Genomic DNA, 23,701 nt, shown 5'->3' on the forward strand with positions numbered 1-23,701 from the left:
AAAGTGATCACCATTTTTTTTTTCTCAAAAATGGCGAACGTCACAGATATACCGGTGATTTTAGTTGACTATATGTCTATAAATTCATCGATCCATATTCCTTCGCAATTTGACGTGACTATCGCGGATGCAGGATATATCGTGATAAACTCGTTGATCCTGATCACAATGCAAACAGGATTTGCATTAGTAAACGCTGGAAGTGTTAGCGTAAAAAATAGTGTGAATTTTATGATGAAAAATACGGTGGATACTGCCATTGGTGGATTTGCGTTTTGGCTCTTCGGATTCGGACTGGCTTATGGTCGTAGTAAATATTCCAACATGTTCGTTGGCTTTGGAGACTTCTTTTTGGATGCGAAAATTACTGATCCCCTAATGGGCGGGATAATGACTGCTTTCATGTATGAGATTTCGTTCTCATCTTCTTCAACTACGATTGCCAGCGGTGGAATGGGTGAACGGTAATTGTTTTTGCTAATTATCATTTTGTACTATTTTATTCTATTTCGTATCACACGATCACTATCAATCTATATGAAGTGGTATTCAAAAGTTTTCTTAAACTATATGTACTCAAGCTTTATTACTAAAATCCTAGCTTGTAGGAAATTCAATTTGCGAATTAGATAGAAATATACTAGGATTTTATTTTTTTATTCATAAATTCATAAATTAAATTAATTCATAAATTTATTCATAATTTGGATTAAAATAAACTCTATTCCTGTTAAAATATGATAGCAGTAAAGACTCACACGAGTAAAATACGTAACAAAAAAAATTTACAAAAGTAATTAAATATAATGAAATATTTACTATACCAGTTTAACACATAATATATTTAACCCTCTAACGGGTAAGTCCACCTGTAGACGACCTTCGTTTTTAGAGCTCCAGGGCCATATACGAAATTAGTTATGAATTGACAATATGAGAAATATGTGCAGAACAGATTTCCTGACATTTTGATATTAATATCACAACTTTGTGACCATGCGTTCGAAAGTTATCATCATTCAAAAACAAGAATTCCAAAAATTTCTGAAAAAATTATGGTGCGAATATTCCCTTCAAATTTTTTCTATGAGTGATTTACATGCTTTATTTCAATTTTATGATATATTTGAACTGAAAAAATATTTGAGTAGAGTGTTAGGCATAAAAAACGAAAAAGAGAAATTGGACTATTTCATAGCTGGTGGTCCTCTAGATAAATATTTTTCCATGACAATCAACACATGTGCTTCTTTTGAGTGTACTTTCATGACAAAGTAGTCATTTGCTTGATCGCATCGTTTTTACGATGTTGTCCGTTAAAGGGTTAAATAATTGGCAATGTGTCCAAAATGAAAGTTTTAGTTATGTTGCGGTACTGTAAATAAGTGTACTCCATATAAAACGTCTCAAAAATGATATTGAAAACTTCTAAACTACTTTTGTTAGTTGATAGTAGCTTTTGATAGTTCCATATAATAAACTGAGACGCGTGATAAGGCTACAGTGTTAAGATTCGTATGCACTTTCCGTATTCCCAGAAATAACATTAGGTATATCGTATTTTTGTCAGTTTCAATTTCCAGGCATATTGTTTCTTTGCTTTCTTCAACTCGCTATTATACGCTATTGCTGCTGGATGGGTTTGGCGCGAGAATGGATTCCTAGCAATTTTGGGTGCTACCGACATTGCAGGAGCGGGACCGGTACACATGCTAGGAGGCGTCAGCTCGTTTGCTGCGGCAACTTTTCTAGGACCTCGAATCGGCCGATTCGACCACGGTACAGAACATCCTCCAATGAATAATGCCACTATTGCCTTCCTTGGTCTATTTATTCTATGGTGGGCATGGCTCGCGTTCAACACAGCTAGCAGTTATGGACTTAGTCGTGGTCGATGGGGCTATACAATAAGATCAGCAGTTATGACATTGCTTGGATCAATGGGTGGTGGTATAACGGCTTGCACGTAAGTAGTTTTGATGCTTTTCGATCGAAATTTTAACTTATCTTTTTTTCTAATTAGATTCTCGCTTATCGATAATAAGGGCAAAGCTGTACCTTTTCAAATTATGAATGGAGTACTAGCATCGTTGGTGTCTGTAACCGGGGGCTGCTATCTTTTCCAGTCTTGGTCTGCTGTACTCACAGGTTCTATTGCTGCAGTTCTTTGTTTGTTAAGCATGAAGCTGATGAATCGCTTGAAGATCGACGATCCACTCTATGCGTGTACTGTTCATGGTGTTGGAGGTGCATGGGGTACGAGAATTCTACTATATTCCCCTGTTATTTGAAATGACACGAGTTTATATTATTAACAGGTCTTCTATCAATCGGATTGTTTGCTGTAAATCCCGTTCCGCAAAGCACTACCGGCGGCAGATCTGGTCTACTTATGGGAGGAGGATTTAGTTTGCTGCAAAGCCAAGTATATGAAGCACTAAGTTTGTTGCTTTGGGGATTATTTGCCACATGGACATTGCTTTGGATTATTAATCTGTTCATAAACGTCAGGATAACTCCAGAAGAAGAATTGCTGGGAGCAGATTTGGCTGAACATGACATTGACCATGCTAGGGTAAGTAAACCTTTTTTAAAAAATGTATGCAAAAATATATTTATATATTATATTCGCTTGTTTCAATTTTCAGAATACACTTGAGGAACTAAAGCCTTTATGGGATAGAGAAGTTGTTCTCAGTGATGGCCTAACCTACAGGCTATCGAAAGGAATTGCTCAGGTTAGAGATTCTAGTTCTGAATTGTACAAATGCAATATCAATGCTGCCTTTAGCGACGGAAATTTAATACCACTGGAAGAATTGAGGAAAAATGAGCAAATTAGTATAAATCGTAGCGCTGTTTGACGAATTACTGCCGAATCAAACTTTTACTGTGATGTCATATCTTTGGGAAAGATAGAAATGTTTAAAGGGTTTAATTGTAGTAAATTAATGACTTCTTTTTTAAAATAAAAACGAATAAAAAGGTTTTTATTTGTTGAAGAAGGGGTTTTTATTTGGATTGAATAAACGAAACCAGTCAGTTGTTCTGCTGATTGACTTTGCCTATCGGATAATTTGGTTGACGAAATTTAAAGATAGCGATGCCAGAAGTGCCGAAAATCTTGACGTTTTCACTGTCGTTAGACTTATCAAGATAAATAGGATATGGAATCTCTACTCAAAATTTTTATTTTTTCATTTGTTGCCCAGGTTGCCCAGGACAATTGCAGGGATAGTTGCTACGATCCTATTGACTCTAACAGTCTCTCCCGTATGTTCGAGATTCGAACATACGACGACTGGCTTATTTGGCCAGCGTCATACGTCAAAGCCAACTGGGAGGCATACCGCATACGATGATATACCGTTCTTTTTTACGTAATTAATTGACTTATCGGTGAAATACCCGATGATATTATTTACTTTATGAACGAAAAAAATATGACGAAATCATTTTAGTTAAACGTGTGATTCAAATATATATTCAGACAGTTCTTTTTCAGCAAGACATCTATCCACGGGCGTGCGCATTGACAAGCAATGATTTTGATCGATATTTTCTCTTTAAAATATGGAATAAGAAACTTGCTTGTCGCTTCGGTGGCCGTAACTATTGCCTGAATTACAAGCAATATAAAATATTTCGAATAATCTGCATCCTGAAAAGTGCCTATAGAATGTATGTGGTGATTTGAATATCAACGAAATTGTTTATTAACTGCGTACGGCATAGTGAACGGGTTTAACTATCGAACCAAGCATATTACATCGAATGGAAAAGCGATTTGATGGATTGTTGAAAGCTTTTTAGTCCAAGTGAGTATTTACATTTTAATATTCGTACCAAACGCGCGAGTAACTCTGTAAGGTATTTGCATTCTATTACTTTTGCGTAAGAAATTTTAGGAGCAACGCACGGAAATATTCGTTCAAAGGAATCTGTTTATTCATATATGTGTATATGAAGCTTAAATAATATCATGTAATGTCGAAAAATGAACAAAATAATACAGGTCATAGATTAGGATGCGACCAATGAGCCTTGTGCATAAAACTAGGAAAACGCGATTTAATATTTTCCGTGGCCCTGCCGATTTCACAAATGTGAATTTTAGTACTTTCCACAGAACAGACACAGAATAGACAATAATTAAAACTTTTTATTATATTCATCAAATTTTCGAAAATGTTATGCATACTAAGCACTGACAACCAGGGATGGAAGATCAGTGATTTTGATAAAATCTGTGAGTTATCGCCACACGCACAGATCACGATCCGTACATATCATGACAAACAGTGATTCTTTAGTGTTGATCACAAGATTTTGTTCTCTAAACAGTCTCAGCAGTCGATCACAGTGTTACATCTTACCTAGCTGCGAGAAAAAAGGTCATACATATTGTTTGTATTGTGATTCATACGATGCACATAACCAATCGCCTGTATCTGTTATATTTCTCAACGCAATCATGCAATGAACATGATCTGACATGAGGTTTGTCATCATCTGAACGGATCGCGACAAAGTCTTTGTCGTTTACAAGTAGTGATGTCAATGAATCTGAATCTGATCGCATCTATGATCTTGATCGCTAGAAGCGATTTTTTTCCATCCCTGCTGACAACCGCTCGAATTGCTGGTGGTATGTCAAACAGCGCATTGATTGAAGATAGAGCATACCACCACATCTAAACGTTGGTCGTAGCGGTATCGTTTCCTATAAGCAAAAAGAGATGGAAAATGTATCAGGTCTACTATTATTTATATTTCAATATACTAGCTATTTTTAATCAATGTTTATGTAAATATAATAAATTTTCAGATTACTGTATTTAGTCATAAATTGGTTCAGATAGTGAGTCTATCCGAGCACGAGCGAAAGGTAAAATAATATCAAACTGCGTTAAGGAAATTGAATAACTTCAAATCAAAATTTGATCTCGTTTTGATCGACATAGTTGGTAAAATAGGAAAAAATAATATCAAAGTTTTGCTCGTTTAAAACCAAAAGAATATATACCTGTGTTATTGGAATAACAAAGCAGTACTTACTTTACTTTACTTTAGTGGCAACGGTCCGTTACCGATCCTGCGTCGAACGAATTATGGTCCTCCAGTACCGTCGTTCCGGGCCGTTCTCCAATCCCCATGAACACCAGCTGAATGTGCATCGTCTTCGACAGTACACACCCACCGGGTGCGGGGCTGCCTTGGAGTCTACGGCCTCTTCTTGGTTCTCTGCTGCAAATAGTTTTGCCTACTTTGTCGTCGGGCATTCTGGCCACATGCCTAGCCCACCGCAGACTGCCACATTGCACTACCTTCACTATATCAGCATATTTGTATACTTGGTACAGCTCGTGATTCATGCGTCTACGCCACACTCCATTTTCCATTTTGCCACCAAGTATAGATCGCAGAATTTTACGCTCAAAAACCCCAAGCACTCGTCGATCAGCTTCCTTTAGCGTCCATGATTCGTGTCCGTAAAGAGCCATCGGGAGGATTAGTGTTCTGTAGAGCGCCAGTTTTGTACGAATTTGCAAACTACGGGACTTCAACTGGCTACGTAAACCGCAGAAAGCCCGATTCGCGGCTGCAACTCGCCGTTTCACTTCGCGGTTTACATCGTTGTCACATGTCACGAATGTACCGAGGTATATAAATTCCTCCACTACTTCATATCACAAACAGATGGTGTGTCTGCAAGTTGTACTCCCGGAACTTGTCTAGCAACTGACGCAGGGTAAACATCTGATTCGTCGTGGAGCGACCCTCACGAAAACCAGCTTGGTACTCGCCGACGAAGGACTCCGCTAACGGTCTCAGTCTGCAGAACAGGATACGGGAAAGCTCGTTGTAGGCAGAATTGAGCAATGTAAATTCTCGATAGTTTTTACACTCCAGTCGATGTCGCTTTTTGAAAATTGGACAAATGATGCCATCCAACCACTCCTCCGGTATTTGTTCTTCCTCCCAGATCCCAATAATGATCCGGTGAATTGCTTCGTACAGCCGCTCGCTCCCCGCTTTTAGAAGTTCAGCCGGGATACCGTCCTTCCCAGCAGCTTTACCGTTTTTCAGCTCATTGATTGCCTTCTTAACCTTCTTCTGTGTTGGTGGCTCCACAGCTCGGCCATCGCTTACAATTCCTATCCTGTTCCTGCAGATGTCCGCACCTCTCCATTCAACAGTGTCTGGAAGTGCTCCTTCCATTTAGCTGCTACCGCCGTTTTGTCGGTAAGCAGGTTGCCAGCACTATCATTGCACATCATGGCCTGGCATGGTAAAATTCCTGCATCTCACCGTTTTATAGATACTCCGTGTGTCGTTGTTGGCGTATCGCTCCTCTGCGCGGGCGAGCACGTGCTCCTCGAACTCACGTTTCTTTAGACGATGGACTCTTTTTTCCGCAGCTCTAGTCTCTCTGTACCTCTCTCTGTTTTGATGCGTTGCCGCAGTGAATATGCGAATCCAAGCCTGGTTCTTTTCATCTGTCACTCTCTGGCATTCGACATCAAACCAGCTGTTACGCTGCCCAAGCAACACAGCTTGTTATAGAACAGTATAATATTACATATATCAGAACTTCTCTATTACCTGAAAAGCGCAAAAAATTGAAGTCTAATGAAACAAGAATTGAAAGAAGTATGTATCCGGTTATTTCATACCAATTTAAAACGTCATTATAGCATAAGCTACAACTTGTTCTTCCAGTAGTTTAAGTTTAGTAATGGAGACACAATGAAAACCTCGTGTTGACATGTTGACAAAACAAACATTATACATTTGATATGAACTGTCAAATAAATTCATGTTATTCCAAAACATCTCAAAACCTTAATAATAACGACATATGTTTTCAAAGTACGTTTATAGTACTCTTAAGCGACTACTTTCCACGAATATTATTTTCTAACTTGTTTTGTGTGTTACTTGGGTGTCTTCCACGCGTCGTGCCTACCACTTCTCTCGCAGCTGTTCCGATGGCACCTTGGATGTTGCTCCACAGCCCATTTATATCATCTCCTTCTACCTGCTGTTCTGCGATTCGTTGGTCAAGCTTCTTGACTTACTCCACTGCCACGCCGTCTGCGTTAATCGCTGGATGTTGAAATGCAGCATCCTCTCAGTGCGAGCTTTCGCCGTGTTCGACAGCCTTGCGCGAATCTTACTCACTACGAGAGTGGTCAGTGTCGATATTTGGTCCCCGAAAGGCCGTACATCGATAATATCCGAAAAGTGTCGTCCGCCAATCAAGACATGATGGCATCCATAGTTCCAATTCACAAATCGCCAACTATCGGGGTATATCCATCCTTTGCTGCCTTAGTAAAGCATTTGAAAAACTGATTCACAGAACTTTGTACAGAGCAATGATCCCGATCATCTCGAACAGTCAGCACGGCTTTATGAAACATCGCTCTACAACATCGAATCTAATGTGCTATGTAACAGCGATATCACATGAGATCGAACTTAAGCGACAAGTGGACTCGATTTATTTTGATTTTGCCAAAGCCTTTGATACTGTCTCACATAATCTCGTCATCGACAAATTTAACCACATGGGATTTCCAGCATGGTTCACTGAATGGTTAGGCTCATACTTCTCTGACCGCAGAGCCTTCGTTAAAGTAAATTCTGTGCGCTCCAAAATATTCTGCATATCATCTGGGGTACCACAAGGCAGTGTGCTTGACCCTCTCATCTTTATTATCTATATGAACGACTTGCTGGAACTGCTTTCATCATCAAAACTTTCTTTTGCCGATGATCTAAAAAATTTTCGTGTGATAGCCACTCCTGTCGACTACGTCGCATTACAAGCAGATATCAACCAACTGCTTATTTGGTGTGGTAACAACGGCATGCGTGTTAATAGCAAAAAATGCAAAGTAATTTACTACAGTCGCTGCAATACTGTTTCTCTACATCAGTATAAAATGGGATCGGATTGTCTGGAACGTGTCAACTCTATCCGCGATCTAGGAGTTACAATCGACTCGAAGCTGAGGTTTAACGAGTGCATAAGCCTAATTACTGCCAAAGCTAACATAGTGCTTGGTTTTGTGCGGCGACATGCTTCTGGATTCACGGACGTTTATTGCCACTGTATTGCTCGCTTATCCGAAGCATTTTGGAGTATGCATCCCCTGTTGTGGCGCCTTCCCAAATAACGCAATCCCTTGCGATTGAGCGTATCCAGAAAAAATTTTTGCGATTCGTCTTGCGTCAGCTGCCTTGGAATGACCCAGTTAATCTTCCAAGTTATCCAGAACGTTGTCAGTTGATTAACCTGGAGATACTCTCAGCCAGGCGAGTCAAACAGCAGCGGCTGTTTGTCTTTGATCTCATAACAGGAAACGTTGAATGCTCCGAGCTCCTGGATCAGATGCGATGGAATGTACTTCCTCGGCGGCTTCGTAATCCGCCATTATTTGTAATTCCGTTTCACAGAACTAACTACGGCTATAATAATTGTTTTAGCTTTTGTTTACGGTCATTTAATGATGTTTGTAATGTGTTTGATTTTACGATGTCTAGAAATGTGTTTAAAAGATTTAAATTAGCTTATTAGTAATCTGTATGACGCAGTCGGAGATGGTACATAAATAAATAAAATAAATAAATGATCGATCTGAAAGCTAGAGTCTCCATTTGGATGCCTCCAGGTGTGTATCCGAATATTCAAACGTGGAAAGTAGGTGCTACAGATGCAGCAGACAAAGCAGTAACGTGATGGTATTCAGAGTTTGGAATAATATACTTTAGTTTCATTAAGGTATTGAATATCAAATGTCGAAGCGTATAAAATAATAAAAAATCATTTTATAAGTGACTAGCTGACCCGACAAACTTCGTATTGCCACAAATTAAACTGTGTTGTACATAAATCCTCAATCTCGGATGACCTTTATCGCAATCTCGAGTTTTGCAAGTTTCGGAGGAGTTCATGGGCGTTTTAATGTACAAATTATCCTCACAGTAAAATAGAAAACAACAACAACAAATAAAGCGGGTAGCATTTAAATATTCACCATCATTACAAACCATTTCGCCGAATACCATTTTGCGGAACACCAATTCTCGGTTGACCATAACGCGGAATATAGAGTTTCGCAGAATACCATTTCGCGAAAAACCTTACGCGAGATGTACCATTTCACGGAAAATCTTTTCGTAGAAAGTACCATTTCGCAGGGGTGACCCAACTGAAGGAAAGCAATAGAGGTCAGTAGTTCTACGAAAATATTTAAACCTAGATAGGGGTGATCTCTACGGGGGGCTGCCTTCTCTCCCCCCCCTCCGCAATGGCCGGCGCTTCCGACGACAGGTCGCCGGCAACACTCGCGGTCAGAGTCCGTCTCGCCCAGAATCATCTAAGGTTACTATTGATAGTTTCTGGTGGTCTTGTTATTGACTAATGTTTTATGAAAGAGTCTAAAATTTCTCGAGTTCGATTAGTTTTTGAGTTACGCAAAAAATTCTGTTTTATTTGTATGAGAGTCTTTATCTCCCTATCACAGGGGCGAGGGGTCTCAAACCATCATGAAAAAATTCCTGCCTCCAAAACCCTCCACATGCCAAATTTAGTTCCATTTGCTTGATAAGTTCTCTAGTTATGTGGATATTTGTATTTCCTTTGTATGGGAGCCCCCCACTATTGAAGGGGGGAGGGGTTATAATTCCCTTCCTAAAGAGGGGAGGGGTCTCAATTCACCATAAAAAAAATTGACTTTAGAAACACCCACATGCTAAATTTGGTTCCATTTGCTTGACTAGTTCTGGAGTTATGAGGAAATTTGTATTTCATTTGTATGGGAGCCCCCCCTCTTAAAGGGGAGAGGAATCATAATTCCCCTTCAAAGGAGGGGAAGGGTCTCAATTTACCATAGAAAAAATTCTTGTCACCAAAAACACCCACATGCCAAATTTTGTTCCATGTGCTCGATTAGTTCTCGAGTTATGCAGAAATTTGTGTTTCATTTGTTTGGGAGCCCCCCCTCTTAGTGGGGGGAGGTGTCTCTAACCATCATAAGAACCTTCCCTGGCCCCAAAAACCTCTACATGCAAATTTTCACGCCGTTTGGTTCAGTAGTTTTCGATTCTATAAGGAACATCCCGACAAACAGACAGAAATCCATTTTTATACATAAGATATCAAATGTTATTTTGAAAACTTAAGAAGATATGATAACAAAATCAGTTAATGAACTAATCTTACTACGAATATCTACTCAATAACAAAATAAATTATCATATGGGTCGATCACGAAAATTTATTTAATTTTTTTTTCAGCGAAATATGAAAAACGAGGGAGGCGCTCTCTCATGAGGGAGAAGTAAAGGGCCAAACAGAATGCTGCGTTAACACGTCCCTCAGCAGTATTCTGACAGTTTTTCCATGGATTTACTGTCAAATTGACGTCGACGGAATACTGTTTGGCCCTTAAGGTTAAAATGGGTAGAGGGATGCGATTGGCTTGCATTTGGAATGATAGCATTGAACAAGTGGCTGGACGACTCCTGCAAGGGAGAAATATGGTGCGCATTAAAACAAGGGGGTAGAAGAAGATATGTGGCGCTTTATGGCGAATACCGAAAACAAAACAGATTTAGAAGTGACTGAAAGACAACAGGAGAAAGGAGCTGACAAAGGGTAGATACATTCAAATGAAGAAGAAGGGTTTTGTTTCCCGCATTATGAGAATTTTCGTTACTTCGTGGCTAAGAGATAAAGGGGCCCCAACTGAGATCGAGTATTTAAATAGAGGTATTGTTTCTATTTGTTTCATTTTACATGTTTTTGTTCATTTATCTGGCATTTCACTACTGAAATTAAACTAAACCTCGAAGTAATATTGGATGTTGAATTTTTTTTAATAATTGCCTGCCAGCTGATAAAAGATAAGTGATGTTATGTAAAATTTTCCGGTGAATCGCCTGGTGCCAACTCCTTCCCTGTTTGTCATCGGGAGGTATCTTATTTTATTCACTATCGTATTTTTAACAATATTTAAACTAATTCAAGCAAGAGCTTGAAAAACCAAGATTCAAAAGCTCAATTATTTTAAGTAATGAAGTCCGTAGAATCAAAGAGGATTGCTTTCAAGTTTTATTTTCTCAAAATCTTATTTGGTCTTAGCCCAATAAGTTTAAATATTGTTAAAAGTATGCAAAAATGAGCAAAATGAGATACTTCCTGATGACAAACAGGAAAGGGGTGGACACCACGCGATTCACCGGAAAATTTTACATTTTCATTTACATAAAATCACCCGGCCGTTTCTGGATTTCGTCCGTTTTTAAGCTCGTTTTTGCACAGTACAATGAAATGTTAATACAGATAAGATAAGGGCAAGTGGGAATACGAGGTAAGTGGGAACGGAGCTCATAACTCTCTTCAACCTCGTTTTCTCCAACCGAACCTTTCTAGAAATGAAAGATACAACTTAAACGCATGTATTAAAATTATAGATTATTTATAACAGGCATTCCAAACATCAAAATTGGACTTTAAATTTGAGCATTATTTTCAATTTGCGTTGTAAGTTTGACGCACCTATCTATAAATGATATTTTGGCCACAGGCTTTACGTAAAAGTACATGTTTTTATGACAGTAGGTAAACATAATGAGTGTATTTTTGAATGAACTCTTCGAACACATATTGTTTTTGATTGCTTCTTGCAATGTTTTAACATTGCTGTATATTAACTTACACAGTTTACCATTATTTTATGCTTTTTAATCAAATTTGAATATAGGTCCCACTTGCCCCGGTAAATGGGGCAAGTGGGATCTATCACCATAATTTTGAAAATTCTCCTCCAGATTCATTTCATGTAAATTGATAGGCCTTTTTCGTAATTAATCCTTCGAAGTGATGCATAGGTATAGAAAACACAGTGGAATAAACCCAAACTATGCATTTTTAGGTCCCACTTGCCCCGGTGTACCTTAAACCTCTATAGTACGTACATCTTTGCTTCGTTTAGCGTACGTATTACCGAAATCCCGAAATGTACGTACTATCGAATCACTATTTTAGGCTATGAAGCATTGTTGTATTATGCATAATATTGCACGAAATTTTCAAATTGCATAGGGGAGAGACGTCTACAGTGAGACACTTTTTTCCAAAAATTTTATATTTTTTCGGAGCACTCTTTATCGTGGAATTGCTAAGTGGGTACACCTGTACACGGTTGATCAAAATCGAGGTATTAGACTTTGACGGTCCAAAACTTAAATTTTATTTTCAATATGTTTCTAAATAAATGATTGAATTTATTCAAATCCGTCTAAATAACGAGGAACAGGAGCCCCTAGACATTAATTCAAAAAGAACATGCCGAAATCGGAGTATGAAATATGAAAAGGGTGTACCCGGTTGATCAATTGAGGGGCATTACTTTATTTGGAAGCGCTGTAATCTCGATATTTGTGTTTCAGTTGCCAAGAACAAAATGGAAGTGATCTAGTTGAAAGAATCAGGACTTCCTGCTGACGTCTTGCAGTAACACGCCTTGGAAGAATTTTTCTGACGGATTTTATCATTTTGTGTATTCATTCAATCGTGCAACCATTCAACACTACCTTAGATGCGAATTGTAATTCGCAGGTGGCATAAACTCTAACCTCCAGGGAGCTTTTGAGTGAGGGGCAGTATAAATTATACCGAAAAACCTTAAAAGCAGCCGTGGAACTTTGATATAAGTTTAAGTTCATCGATTGAGTTCAGCACGAATATTAAGGGAAAACATTGCCATGGGTCTCTGGTAGCACCCCGTAGCCCCTCAGGAGTTGAGTGTGTGACTGCTATTTGCGGTTGCAAAAATCTTTTAGGCAGGACTCAAGCAGCTCTTCAGCGGGGTACTGCAGATTCTGTAAAGCCTTAATGGAGTGTTCATACTACATAGAAGAATAAATGAGTCCTGTTCACACATATATGTTAAAAAAAGTTTTCATTCAAAAAATTTAACTATTTGTTTTGAAATCCATCAGAACAACTGAAGGAAAGTAATAGAGGTCTGTAGATCTAGGAAAATAAATAAATCTAGATAGAGGTGATCTCCACGGGGGGCTGGTCCACCGCAGTGGTCTTGTTATTGACTAATGTTTTATGAAAGAGTCTAAAATTTCTCGAGTTCGATTAGTTTTTGAGTTACGCAAAAATTTGTTTTATTTGTATGAGAGTCCTTATCCCTCTACCACAGGGGTGCGGGGTCTCAAACCATCATAAAAAAAATCCTGCCTCCAAAGCCCCCCCCCCTTGCCAAATTTGGTTCCATTTGCCTGATTAGTTCTGGAGTTATGAAGAAATCTGTATTTCAGTTATTTGGGAGCCCCCTCTCCTAAAAAGGTAAGGGGTCCTAATTCATCATAGAAAAAATTCATGCCTCCAAAACACCCACATGCCAAATATGGTTCCATTTGACTAATTAGTTCTCGAGTTATGAGGAAATTTATATTTCATTTGTATAGGAGTCCCTCCTCCTAAAGTGGGGAGGGGACCTAATTCACCATAGAAAACATTCTTGCCTCCAAAAACCTTCACATGCCAAATTTGGATTCATTTGCTTGATTAGGTCTCGAGTTATGAAGAAATTTGTATTTCATTTGCATGTAAGCCCTCCCTCTTAGAGGGGAGAGGGGTCATAATTCCCCTTCTAAAACGGGGAGGGGTCTCAATTCACCATAGAAAAAATTCTTGTCTCCAAAAACACTCACATGTCAAATTTTGTTCCATTTGCTTGATTAGTTCTCGAGTTATGCAGAAATTTGTGTTTCATTTGTATGGGAGCCCCCTTTTAGTGGGAGGAGGGGTCTCTTACCATCATAAGAACCTTCCCTGGCCCCAAAAACCCCTACATGCAAATTTTCACGCCGATCGGTTTAGTGATTTTCGATTCTATAAGGAACATACGGACAGACAGACAGACAGAAATCCATTTTTATAGGTATAGATTCTCTGGCGAATATTTCAACTAACTGGTCGAATTCAACCAGTCGGTGTGTACGCTTGAGATAAATTGACCCATATAAAAATTTATAACTTCCAGGATTTTCATTTCTTCATTTTCAAATTTTACATGTTTCATCGAAAATGACAAACAATTAGGCCATTGCAAATCATTTTAAAAGTTTTTGTCATCCCCCCCCCCTTGGAAATTGGATTGAAAAATCGGGGGGCAAAAAAATAATTTGTAGGATATGAGTTAAATTTTTCTTTAAAAAATCAATTGTCTGTGGGCTGTACAGGCTGAAAAACTTGAAAATTGGGTGTATGAGTTGAGTTAACGCTTCTACCATGAAATAGATATGGAAATTCAAACAACGGAATTTCCGAAAGTCGGCCAAAAAAAAATTCTTTCGTTTTTGTCTTTTTTCTTAGATTTTTGCATGGAAATTAACAACCTATATATTAAAAGCAAGAATAGATTTGGTTTTCACGTTTAAACTTAAAATAAAAATGCCTAAAATCCATATTTTTTTTGCTCGATTAAAAAATTCTCTATGTTTTTTTTCGCCCCCCACCCCCGCTTCAGTGGCCCAACACCGGAGGGACAAAAACTTTTTTAAATATTTGTAATGGCCTTATTTGAAAATAAAAAAGAAAAAAATGTCCCAGGTTTGCAAATATTACGTTTGTATATAAAAATGCACTATTTAACTATTGAAAAACAAACAAGAGATATAATGGTATACTAGTTTTGAAAGCCTGTGTAATAGTGAATATATCCGTTACAAAGTATTTTCTTATTTTAATAACTTTAAATTTGCAATTTGTTGTGCAAATGGTATCACTGTTTTCCGTTTGTTTGAAACTTAGGACAAAAGGTTGTCAACTCTCGTCCTTTAGATGGGTTATTGGTGTGAGGATTCACACTATTGGGAATATTGTTTACCGGACAAACGCTACTGGTAGGATCTGTAATCAGGATAGACTTTTATGTTCATGATCGTTTAGATGAAATTGTTCAATACATTTTAGTACGGTAGACAGAAGTCGAAATTACATTACTTTCGAAGTTTATTATATTGAAAAGTTATCCATGACGTGTTACACAATTAGTAGCAATTCTATTTGGACCCGAGTTCATCGCCACAAATTTAACGTTTCAAAGATTTAATCAGAAGAAAGTAAATTAAATACAATCATAAGAGAGCTTAACCCATACCTCATCTACATATTTCTGTCATCCGTGCTAAGGATGCATTGACGTTGGAAGGCAAAAAAAATGAAAATATAATGAAATGATGAATAATCCCCTAATATTTTCTCAATTATTAAACGTCTGTTAGGGAAACATGTAATCTACTGTATACTAATGGATATTTTGAAAAATTCCCAATCGATTGATACCAATATCTCTAGAATCTATTAAAGGATGACTGAGTTATAATTGCACGCACTATAACTACTTTTAGTTACATGTTCCATTTTCGTTTTTCTAAAATGCACCCCAATATAGATAGAAATCAAAGACGTATTCCTACGTCAATATATCTGATATTATTCGTTAAATTTAAAAAAAAATTATAACAAACAACTACTATTTCTTACAGATGATTTTTTGTAATAACTATGTCGGACGATTCTGAAGAGGCTTGTCTGGTTAGACCTAGATCTCCATCTTTGAGTGGTGTACCGGCTGGAACGATGCAGTATACGCATGGAATATCAAATACCCAGCTTCAGGCTCATAATAATAACAGCAATCATTCCACGCAGAGTCATGGCTCAAATTCAACAGCTCGGGGTTCCCAATCAGAATCTGGTGAACTGATTGACTACAGCGACGATGTCATCCTTAGTCAATTCCACGCAGATGCGATAAAACAAGCGGGATTTGGAAAATTTCAATTGATTGCATCCATCATCAGTGGACTTGGTCTCTCTGGACATGCAATCCAAATCTATGCGGTATTCTACATTATACCTTCTGCAGAAGTGGAGTATTGTATACTAGATACTGAGAAAAGCTGGCTCGGTGAGTATGGGTTTAGTGAGCAAAACAGAGGGGGTTAATTGATTGAATAATTGCCAGGTTCTATAACATTGCTTGGTATGGCTTTGGGAGCACTGCTATGGGGCGGATTAGCTGGTCGTACGGGTAGAAGAAAGTCCCTATTGAGTTGCCTGGCTGTATGCGGAGTTTTCTCTGTCATTGCTGCATTTATGCCGACCTATGGACCGTTTATGATGGCTCGCTTTTGTGCTGCAGTTGGGATAGGGGGAGCCCTGCCTACAGCTTCCGTTTACCTATGCGAGTTAACTCCGGTCAATTTTAGAGCTCGAATTTTGGGGCTTCTTGGAGCATTCGGCGTAGCAGGAGGTTTAGTAGCGGGTGCAATCGCTACAATTACGGTACCCGCTACGGGGCAAAAGGTCATGCTGGAAAATAAAGAACATTTCAGCGCTTGGCATCGGTACTTGCTACTCAGTTCATTGCCAACGTTTGCTTCAATTCTTGGATTATTTTGGCTGCCCGAATCCCCTAGGTATCTACTGGAGAACTCCAGAGAAGTTGAAGCATTAACAATATATCAGGTATGTATTGTTCATATTATACATGCAAATACATATGGTCATTACACCAATTTCGTGTTCATTAGCTACCGTATTAGTAATTAAAAATAATGTACATTTTTAGAAAATATACCAAAGTAATCGAACGCGCGGTGGTTATGCGTTAACTGAATTAGAGCTGCCTGGAACGCGAACGCATCGAAATCTACCGACCTCAGTATTACAGGAAATGGCCACTAGTATTGCATTATTTTTTGGTAGCTTCGCTCAATTGTTTAATAAATTAAACCTCAAACAAACACTGCTTCTCTTTGCCGCGTGGACTACAACTATCTTCGTTTATCATGGATTAACAATTTACATTGCCGAGTACTCTAAAAGCACGGAATCGGAAAACTACTATCGTAACACAGTGCGTCAGGTAATTGTCGATTTGAAAATAAAGATTAATTTGAAACATTTTAGATCAACAAGGATAGCATTTCATATGAAAACAATGACTTCAACAAATCGATTGAAAACATCATATATACCAACTGTCGTTTTGTAAACTGCACTTTTCGCAGAATGTTCATCAGTCACGTAACGTTCAATAACTGCACTTTTCAGTATACTGAATTTACCAATGTGAAAACTAGCCGCACTCAATTTAAATATAGTACATTTGATGATGTGGGGTATGCTAACTTTTAATGAGTTAAACTAGATATATTAAATCGAAGACTCTAATGGTTAAATTTCAGATTGATTGATACTGACCTAACTGAGCGACACTTCATCAACTGTTTAATGAACAATATAACGACACTAAGGTTGTTGTCGACTTGTGACAGGGATTTTGAATATAACATTTATTTGGACTCTCTTTGGAAATCGCATTTCGGAGCTTTGCTACCGGGTATAATCTTTATGTTAATGGTTGGAGAAGGGTCCCATCGGTTCGGAAGGAGTAGAGTTGCAAGTAAGCAGCACTTGAAATTTGGGCGCGTTGGAGACGCTAATCGACAAATCAACCGATACCTATTTGCAGTTCTGTGTTTTGGATTTTCGATCTGTCTTAGTATAACGTTTGCATTCCTGTACCATGATTTGCAAGTGGTATGGACCGCAGGTTCGGCTCAAGGACTTATGCTTGCTGGAATTGCAGCCCTGACTTTATTGGCTATCGAAAATTACACTACAATGTTAAGGTACGTATCAACAATACTTTGCAATTTATCGGTATAATATTGAAAAAGTGCTGTACTACGCGTCGCTGTTTATGTTCGTACCAGAAATGATTTTTAAGGTATATATTATTGGCAAGGCTGATAAATGGCTAGGTAATGCGTACCATCGGTGCCTTGTGCACTGGGCATAAAATAGACCCCACAGTGGTTCACAGCCTCTTACCTAGCAACTCCTACCCCAACCTCCTCGTGGTACCAGCCGGGATACGAGCAACCTCGGGTGGAGATCGGGTAACCAACCCCGGTGGAAACCAAGGTCGTATGCTGACAGGGGGGAGGGCTCCTTCGAGCTACGTTGGCCCTCCGGCGATACTGTGGGGTTGGTTGCGGGCTTTGCAAGCCTGAACCACTAAAAAAACCAAAGCAATGGACTCCGTAAGTAATAATAATAACTCTAATCGGAACAATCGGCAAAGACCCAGGCGACGAAAACGGACTAACGATTGGAAATTAGGAACATGGAACTGTCGGTCTCTAAATTTCCTCGGAAGTACCCACGTGCTTTCTAAAGAAGTGAAGAGCCGCAAGTTCGACATCGTAGCGCTGCAGGAGGTATGCTGGAAAGGAACGATGGTACGTACGTATAGAGATGGCCATACCATCTACCAGAGCTGCGGCAATACACACGAGCTGGGCACAGCTTTTATAGTGATGGGCGAGATGCAGAAGCGGGTGATCGGGTGGTGGCCGATCAACCCCCGAATGTGCAGATTAAGAATCAAGGGCCGATTCTTCAATATAAGCATAATTAACGTGCACAGCCCTCACCTCGGAAGTACCGATGATGACAAAGACGAATTCTACGCGCAGTTGGAGCGTGAATACGACCGCTGCCCAAGACATGATGTCAAAATTATCATCGGGGACTGTAATGCTCAGGTTGGTCAGGAGGAGGAATTCAAACCGGTGATTGGACGGTTCAGCGCTCACCCGCAAACGAACGAAAACGGCCTAAGACTTGTCGACTTCGCCGCCTCCAAGAACATGGCCATACGTAGTACCTTCTTCCAGCATAACCTCTACCATCGGTACACCTGGAGATCACCCAACCAGACAGAATCACAAATCGACCACGTTCTGATAGATGGTCGGCACTTTTCAGACATTATCGACGTCAGAACCTATCCGGGCGCTAACATTGATTCGGATCACTACCTAGTGATGGTAAGGATACGTCGAAAACTATCTGTTGTGAACAACATACGATACCGCCGCCCGCCACGGTATAATCTAGCGCGACTGAAGCAACCAGAGGTCGCCGAAAACTACGCGTTATCTCTCGAAACCGCGCTGCCGGAAGAGGGAGAGCTGGATGAAGCCCCTCTTGAAGACTGTTGGAATGCCGTGAAAACAGCCATTAACAGCGTAGCGGAGAACGTCCTAGGCAGTGTGGCACCGAATCGACGTAACGAATGGTTTGACGAGGAATGCCAGCAGATATTGGATGAGAAAAACGCAGCGCGGGTACAAATGCTGCGTAGAGCCACCCGTCAGAATGTGGAGCGATACAAACAGAAGCGGAGGCAGCAAACCCGACTCTTCAAGGAAAAGAAGCGCCACCAAGAGGAGAAGGAGTGCGAAGAACTCGAACAGCTGTACCGCTTTCACGACACACGGAAGTTCTATCAGAAACTCAACGGATCTCGCAAAGGCTTCGTGCCGCGGGCCGAAATGTGCAGAGATAAAGATGGAGGTATCTTGACTGATGACCGTGCGGTGATCGAAAGGTGGAAGCAACACTACGATGAACACCTGAATGGCGTGCAGGCGGAAGACCATGATAGCGGAGGAAGTGACCACATTGGTGCAGCAAGCGACGAAGATGTGCCACCCCCATCGATAAGGGAAGTTAAAGAAGCCATCCAGAGGCTGAAGAACAACAAAGCAGCGGGAAAGGATGGCATTGGAGCGGAACTTATTAAAATGGGCCCGGACAAGTTGGCCGGCTGTCTGCATCAATTGATTGTCAAGATTTGGGATACGGAACGACTACCGGAGGAGTGGAAAGAAGGCAGATAAGCCTTATCTACAAGAAAGGTGATAAGCTGGATTGTGAGAACTACCGAGCCATCACTATCCTGAATGCCGCCTACAAAGTGCTGTCCCAAGTCCTCTTTCATCGACTATCGCCAGTAGCCAATAGATTTGTGGGAAGTTACCAGGCCGGCTTCATGGAGGGTCGGTCTACAACAGACCAAATCTTCACCCTGCGGCAGATCCTCCAGAAGTGCCGCGAATTCCGAGTCCCCACGCACCACCTGTTCATCGATTTCAAAGCCGCATATGATAGCGTAAACCGACAAGAGCTATGGAAAATTTTGGACGAAAACGGCTTTCCGGGTAAGCTTACTAGACTTATCATGGCTACGATGGATGGGATCCAGTGCTGTGTGAGAATCTCGGGTGGATTGTCGGACCCATTCGAATCTCGCAGGGGACTTCGACAAGGAGATGGTCTTTCCTGCCTGCTATTCAACATTGCGCTTGAAGGTGTTATAAGGCGAGCGGCGATCGAAATGCGGGGCACGATTTTCAATAAATCCAGTCAATTTATCTGCTTTGCTGACGACGTGGATACTGTCGGCAGAACATTTGAGGCGGTGGAAGATCAGTACACCAGACTGAAACGCGAAGCAGAGAAGATTGGATTGCAGATAAATACGTCTAAAACGAAGTATATGCTGGCGGGCGGGACCGAGCGCGACAGGGCTCGCTTGGGCAGCACCGTGGTAATCGACGGGGATGAGTTCGAGGTAGTCGACGAGTTCGTATACCTTGGCTCGCTGGCAACAGAGGACAACAATACCAGCCGTGAGATTAAAAGACGTATTATCAGCGGAAGTCGGGCCTACTACGGACTCCACAAACACTTGCGGTCGAACAATCTGAGCCCCCGTACAAAGTGCACACTGTACAAAACGCTAATTAGACCGGTTGTCCTCTACGGGCACGAAACGTGGACATTGCTAGAAGAGGACCTACGAGCACTCGGAGTTTTCGAACGGCGGGTGCTAAGAACCATCTTTGGCGGAGTGCAAGAGAACGGTGTATGGAGGCGAAGAATGAACCACGAGCTCGCGCGTCTCTACGGGGAACCAAGTATTCAGAAAGTGGTTAAAGCTGGACGGATACGTTAGGCAGGACATGTTGCTAGAATGCCGGACAACTATCCTGCAAAAATGGTTTTCGCATCAAATCCGGTAGGAACAAGACGAAGAGGGGCACAGCGAGCGAGGTGGCAAGACCAGGTGGAGCGAGATCTGGCGAGCACTGGGTGCCCGCGGAACTGGAGATCAGTTGCCATGGACCGAAACAGATGGAGAAATTATACTGCGCAGGCCTTGTCATAAGACGTTAGGCCAATTAAGTAAGTAAGTAATTATTGGCAAAGACGAACTAGAAATATCCATTGTTCGCTTAAAAATTGTTTCTCATATATTAAAAATTATTTATTTCTGAATTTTTTGGCAAAAATTTCTAAGCTTTCTAAAAACAAAATACAAAGATAGGACGTCTTTTTCATCTGCAAACTATCAAAAGACAAAAAAAAATATTTTCGATATTTGTTTATTTTTTTGAAACGATGGTTCTACAATTGATGAAGGGACGGTAAGGGAAAGTAATGAAGAAGGATTTTTTGGGAATGGAGGGGGAAGAGTGGAAAGGAAGGGGGGGGGTAATAGGTAGCTACGCTTAACAAGTTGTCTTTGTGACTCCTACCTTTTGTTCAATGCTGGAAGGTGCTTGGGTCGAACCAAGCTATAATCTGAGATTATAATCGGATTTGAACCCACAACACCCGCCAGGGCATGTGGCTCGTTGATACCCGTGTACCACAGAGGCGCTGATCGAAAGGAGTCTGCACAAACCCCCTTATTAACGTAGCGACATGGGTTGGACTATTTTTAGACACAATTGTGCCTCTTCCTCCACCTACTGTAGAGACCACCGACCGAGAAGATTAATCTAACTTTGTGTTTTATGGCGGGACGACGACGTGCTAAGCGTAGCTACCTATTACCCCCCCCCCCTTCCTTTCCACTCTTCCCCCTCCATTCCCAAAAAATCCTTCTTCCTTACTTTCCCTTACCGTCCCTTCATCCAGAACCATCGTTTAAAAAAAAATATTAATATATGCCTGACCGCATTTCAAAATCATGACTAAAATCACGAGGTTTGGTCAATATTTGTGTAAGTATAAAATTCTTTGAAGTCAGGTATTTATTATTTTTTCTGAAAACTTATTGAAATGCGTTTCAGCGGTTCAGTGGTGCCCGACTGCATACAAACAACAAACTTGTTGTTTGCTACAGATTCAGTTTATAACGAATTTGTTTATTCAACCCGGTTTGAAAGTGGATGAATTTCTGTGTTAATTTGCTCTTATTTGACAAATAAAACCAGTTTCAAACCGGATTGAATAAACAAATTCGATATTACGCATTCAGATGAGAAAATTTTGTCACCTTTTGAAATGCTTTGCGTTCCCACATTCAACCTCAGGTTGGAAGCAGATTGAATGTATTGCTCACTGAAATCATTAGTACGTTCGTTATTTTAAGACGAATTTCCGGCGGGCTTGTCCGATATATACAGCAGAACATTTCTTGCAGGGAATTTTATAATAACCCGAGCGTTCGTCCTTTTGATATTTTAGGGATACATTTCTTCTAGCTTGGATGACTTGATTATAAATTATTTTTTAAAACAAGGTTGTAAATTTTTTTGGCGATGAATAATTTTGTTTACCTGTTTTTTTAAAATAAATCTATCAATTTTGATGTACATACTACCATAGCTCAACTTGTATCCTAATATATATGATTTTGTGAAAAAAATATTTGGCTTAAGACATTTTGTAGAATTGCCGACGACGTGATCCAAAGCTGTCCCATCATATTTTATATTTATTTTCAGATGTACTGCGCTTGGATTTTTCGTTTGCGGTGGTCACATTGGAGCATTGATTGGCGCTCCGTTATACGCATCATTCCCGGTGGCAACCTCGAAAGTAGCTGCTATCATATCAACGATCTTTCTTAGTGTCCCAATATCATCCGCAATCATCTTAAAGGATCCTTGTCTTTTGCTATGAGTAAATCGATCAAGTATCCACAGTGTAGAATCTTGTCCATCGTGTCGAGCATAAACGTTCCACTGATTTTATATAATTCCTAATATTAGGCTTATAGAAGACAGAGGATGCAAGTACTAGTTTTCCATTAAGAGATTGTGATATATATCTGACAGTTGTAAATTTAAATTTTATGTTTTTGTTGCACACTGATATGTATCGTAATTTGTAATAAGTTTAAATGATACATTCTTGATGGCTAGTGGGAAGTTCAACCGTTTAGCATGGCGATAAAAGGAAGCGTTAGCGTTTGTTAATTTATTATATTGTTATTATATGTGTTATTGGAAAAAATTGCAATGCTCGAAATCAAGGTTGTTCATCAAATGTTGCTGTTTGTTACATATGTTTAGTTATTAGTACTAACAATATTATTATTATTATTATTATTATTGGTATAACTGTTATTATCATTATAATAATAATAATTATTGTGCTTATTTTTATCCTTATTGTTATTATTGTTACCATGTTTTATTTATTTATTCTCTCAAAGCATGGCAAAGCCTAGGTAGGTACTACACTTCGATTTCGAAACTTTTATACGGCAGACTTCGCAGCCAGCTGTAAGAATAGGTACAGGAAAATTCTTAGTATACATTGGAATTCGGAGGTTTTGTCCTTTAAACCCAAAGGCGAATCAAGCCAATTTTTGATACCTTGCTCTAAAGTGGAGCGTATTTAGGTCAGAGTCTTTTCCATTCATCGAATGTAGAGTAGGATTTCTCGGTTAATATTCCCCAAGTAATTTTGTCTGCTATGGCAACATGTTGTCGAGTAATGTAAAATTAT

The 23,701-nt window shown here is 39.8% G+C and overlaps 2 protein-coding genes across 2 annotated transcripts; both read left to right on the forward strand.

The window, feature by feature from the left end:
• The first annotated feature begins 30 nt into the window (after positions 1–30).
• LOC128740181 (putative ammonium transporter 2) lies at positions 31–2,864 on the forward strand. Its single transcript, XM_053835710.1, has 5 exons — positions 31–464; positions 1,571–1,966; positions 2,024–2,256; positions 2,319–2,575; positions 2,649–2,864. Exons 1-5 carry the CDS (start codon positions 31–33, stop codon positions 2,862–2,864), a joined length of 1,536 nt encoding a protein of 511 aa, XP_053691685.1.
• Positions 2,865–15,601: 12,737 nt separating this feature from the next.
• LOC128743910 (synaptic vesicle glycoprotein 2C-like) lies at positions 15,602–22,870 on the forward strand. The gene is made up of 7 exons (XM_053840602.1): positions 15,602–16,007; positions 16,065–16,567; positions 16,671–16,958; positions 17,012–17,223; positions 17,290–17,507; positions 17,577–17,736; positions 22,693–22,870. The coding sequence occupies exons 1-7, from the start codon at positions 15,602–15,604 to the stop codon at positions 22,868–22,870; spliced, it is 1,965 nt and encodes a 654-aa protein (XP_053696577.1).
• Positions 22,871–23,701: the final 831 nt, after the last annotated feature.

The sequence above is a fragment of the Sabethes cyaneus genome, chromosome 3 (assembly GCF_943734655.1).
Source record: "Sabethes cyaneus chromosome 3, idSabCyanKW18_F2, whole genome shotgun sequence".
NCBI classification, from domain to species: domain Eukaryota; kingdom Metazoa; phylum Arthropoda; class Insecta; order Diptera; family Culicidae; genus Sabethes; species Sabethes cyaneus.

What these genes read in the sequence shown, in the direction of transcription:
- LOC128740181 (XM_053835710.1), top strand. Translation starts at nt 31, where the DNA reads ATGGCGAACGTCACAGATATACCGGTGATTTTAGTTGACTATATGTCT. An exon ending in AGCGGTGGAATGGGTGAACG is followed by an intron (nt 465 to 1,570) that starts GTAATTGTTTTT and finishes TATTTTTGTCAG; the next exon opens with TTTCAATTTCCAGGCATATT. An exon ending in ATGACATTGACCATGCTAGG is followed by an intron (nt 2,576 to 2,648) that starts GTAAGTAAACCT and finishes TTCAATTTTCAG; the next exon opens with AATACACTTGAGGAACTAAA.
- LOC128743910 (XM_053840602.1), top strand. Translation starts at nt 15,602, where the DNA reads ATGTCGGACGATTCTGAAGAGGCTTGTCTGGTTAGACCTAGATCTCCA. An exon ending in CGGAAGGAGTAGAGTTGCAA is followed by an intron (nt 17,508 to 17,576) that starts GTAAGCAGCACT and finishes ACCTATTTGCAG; the next exon opens with TTCTGTGTTTTGGATTTTCG. An exon ending in AATTACACTACAATGTTAAG is followed by an intron (nt 17,737 to 22,692) that starts GTACGTATCAAC and finishes ATTTATTTTCAG; the next exon opens with ATGTACTGCGCTTGGATTTT.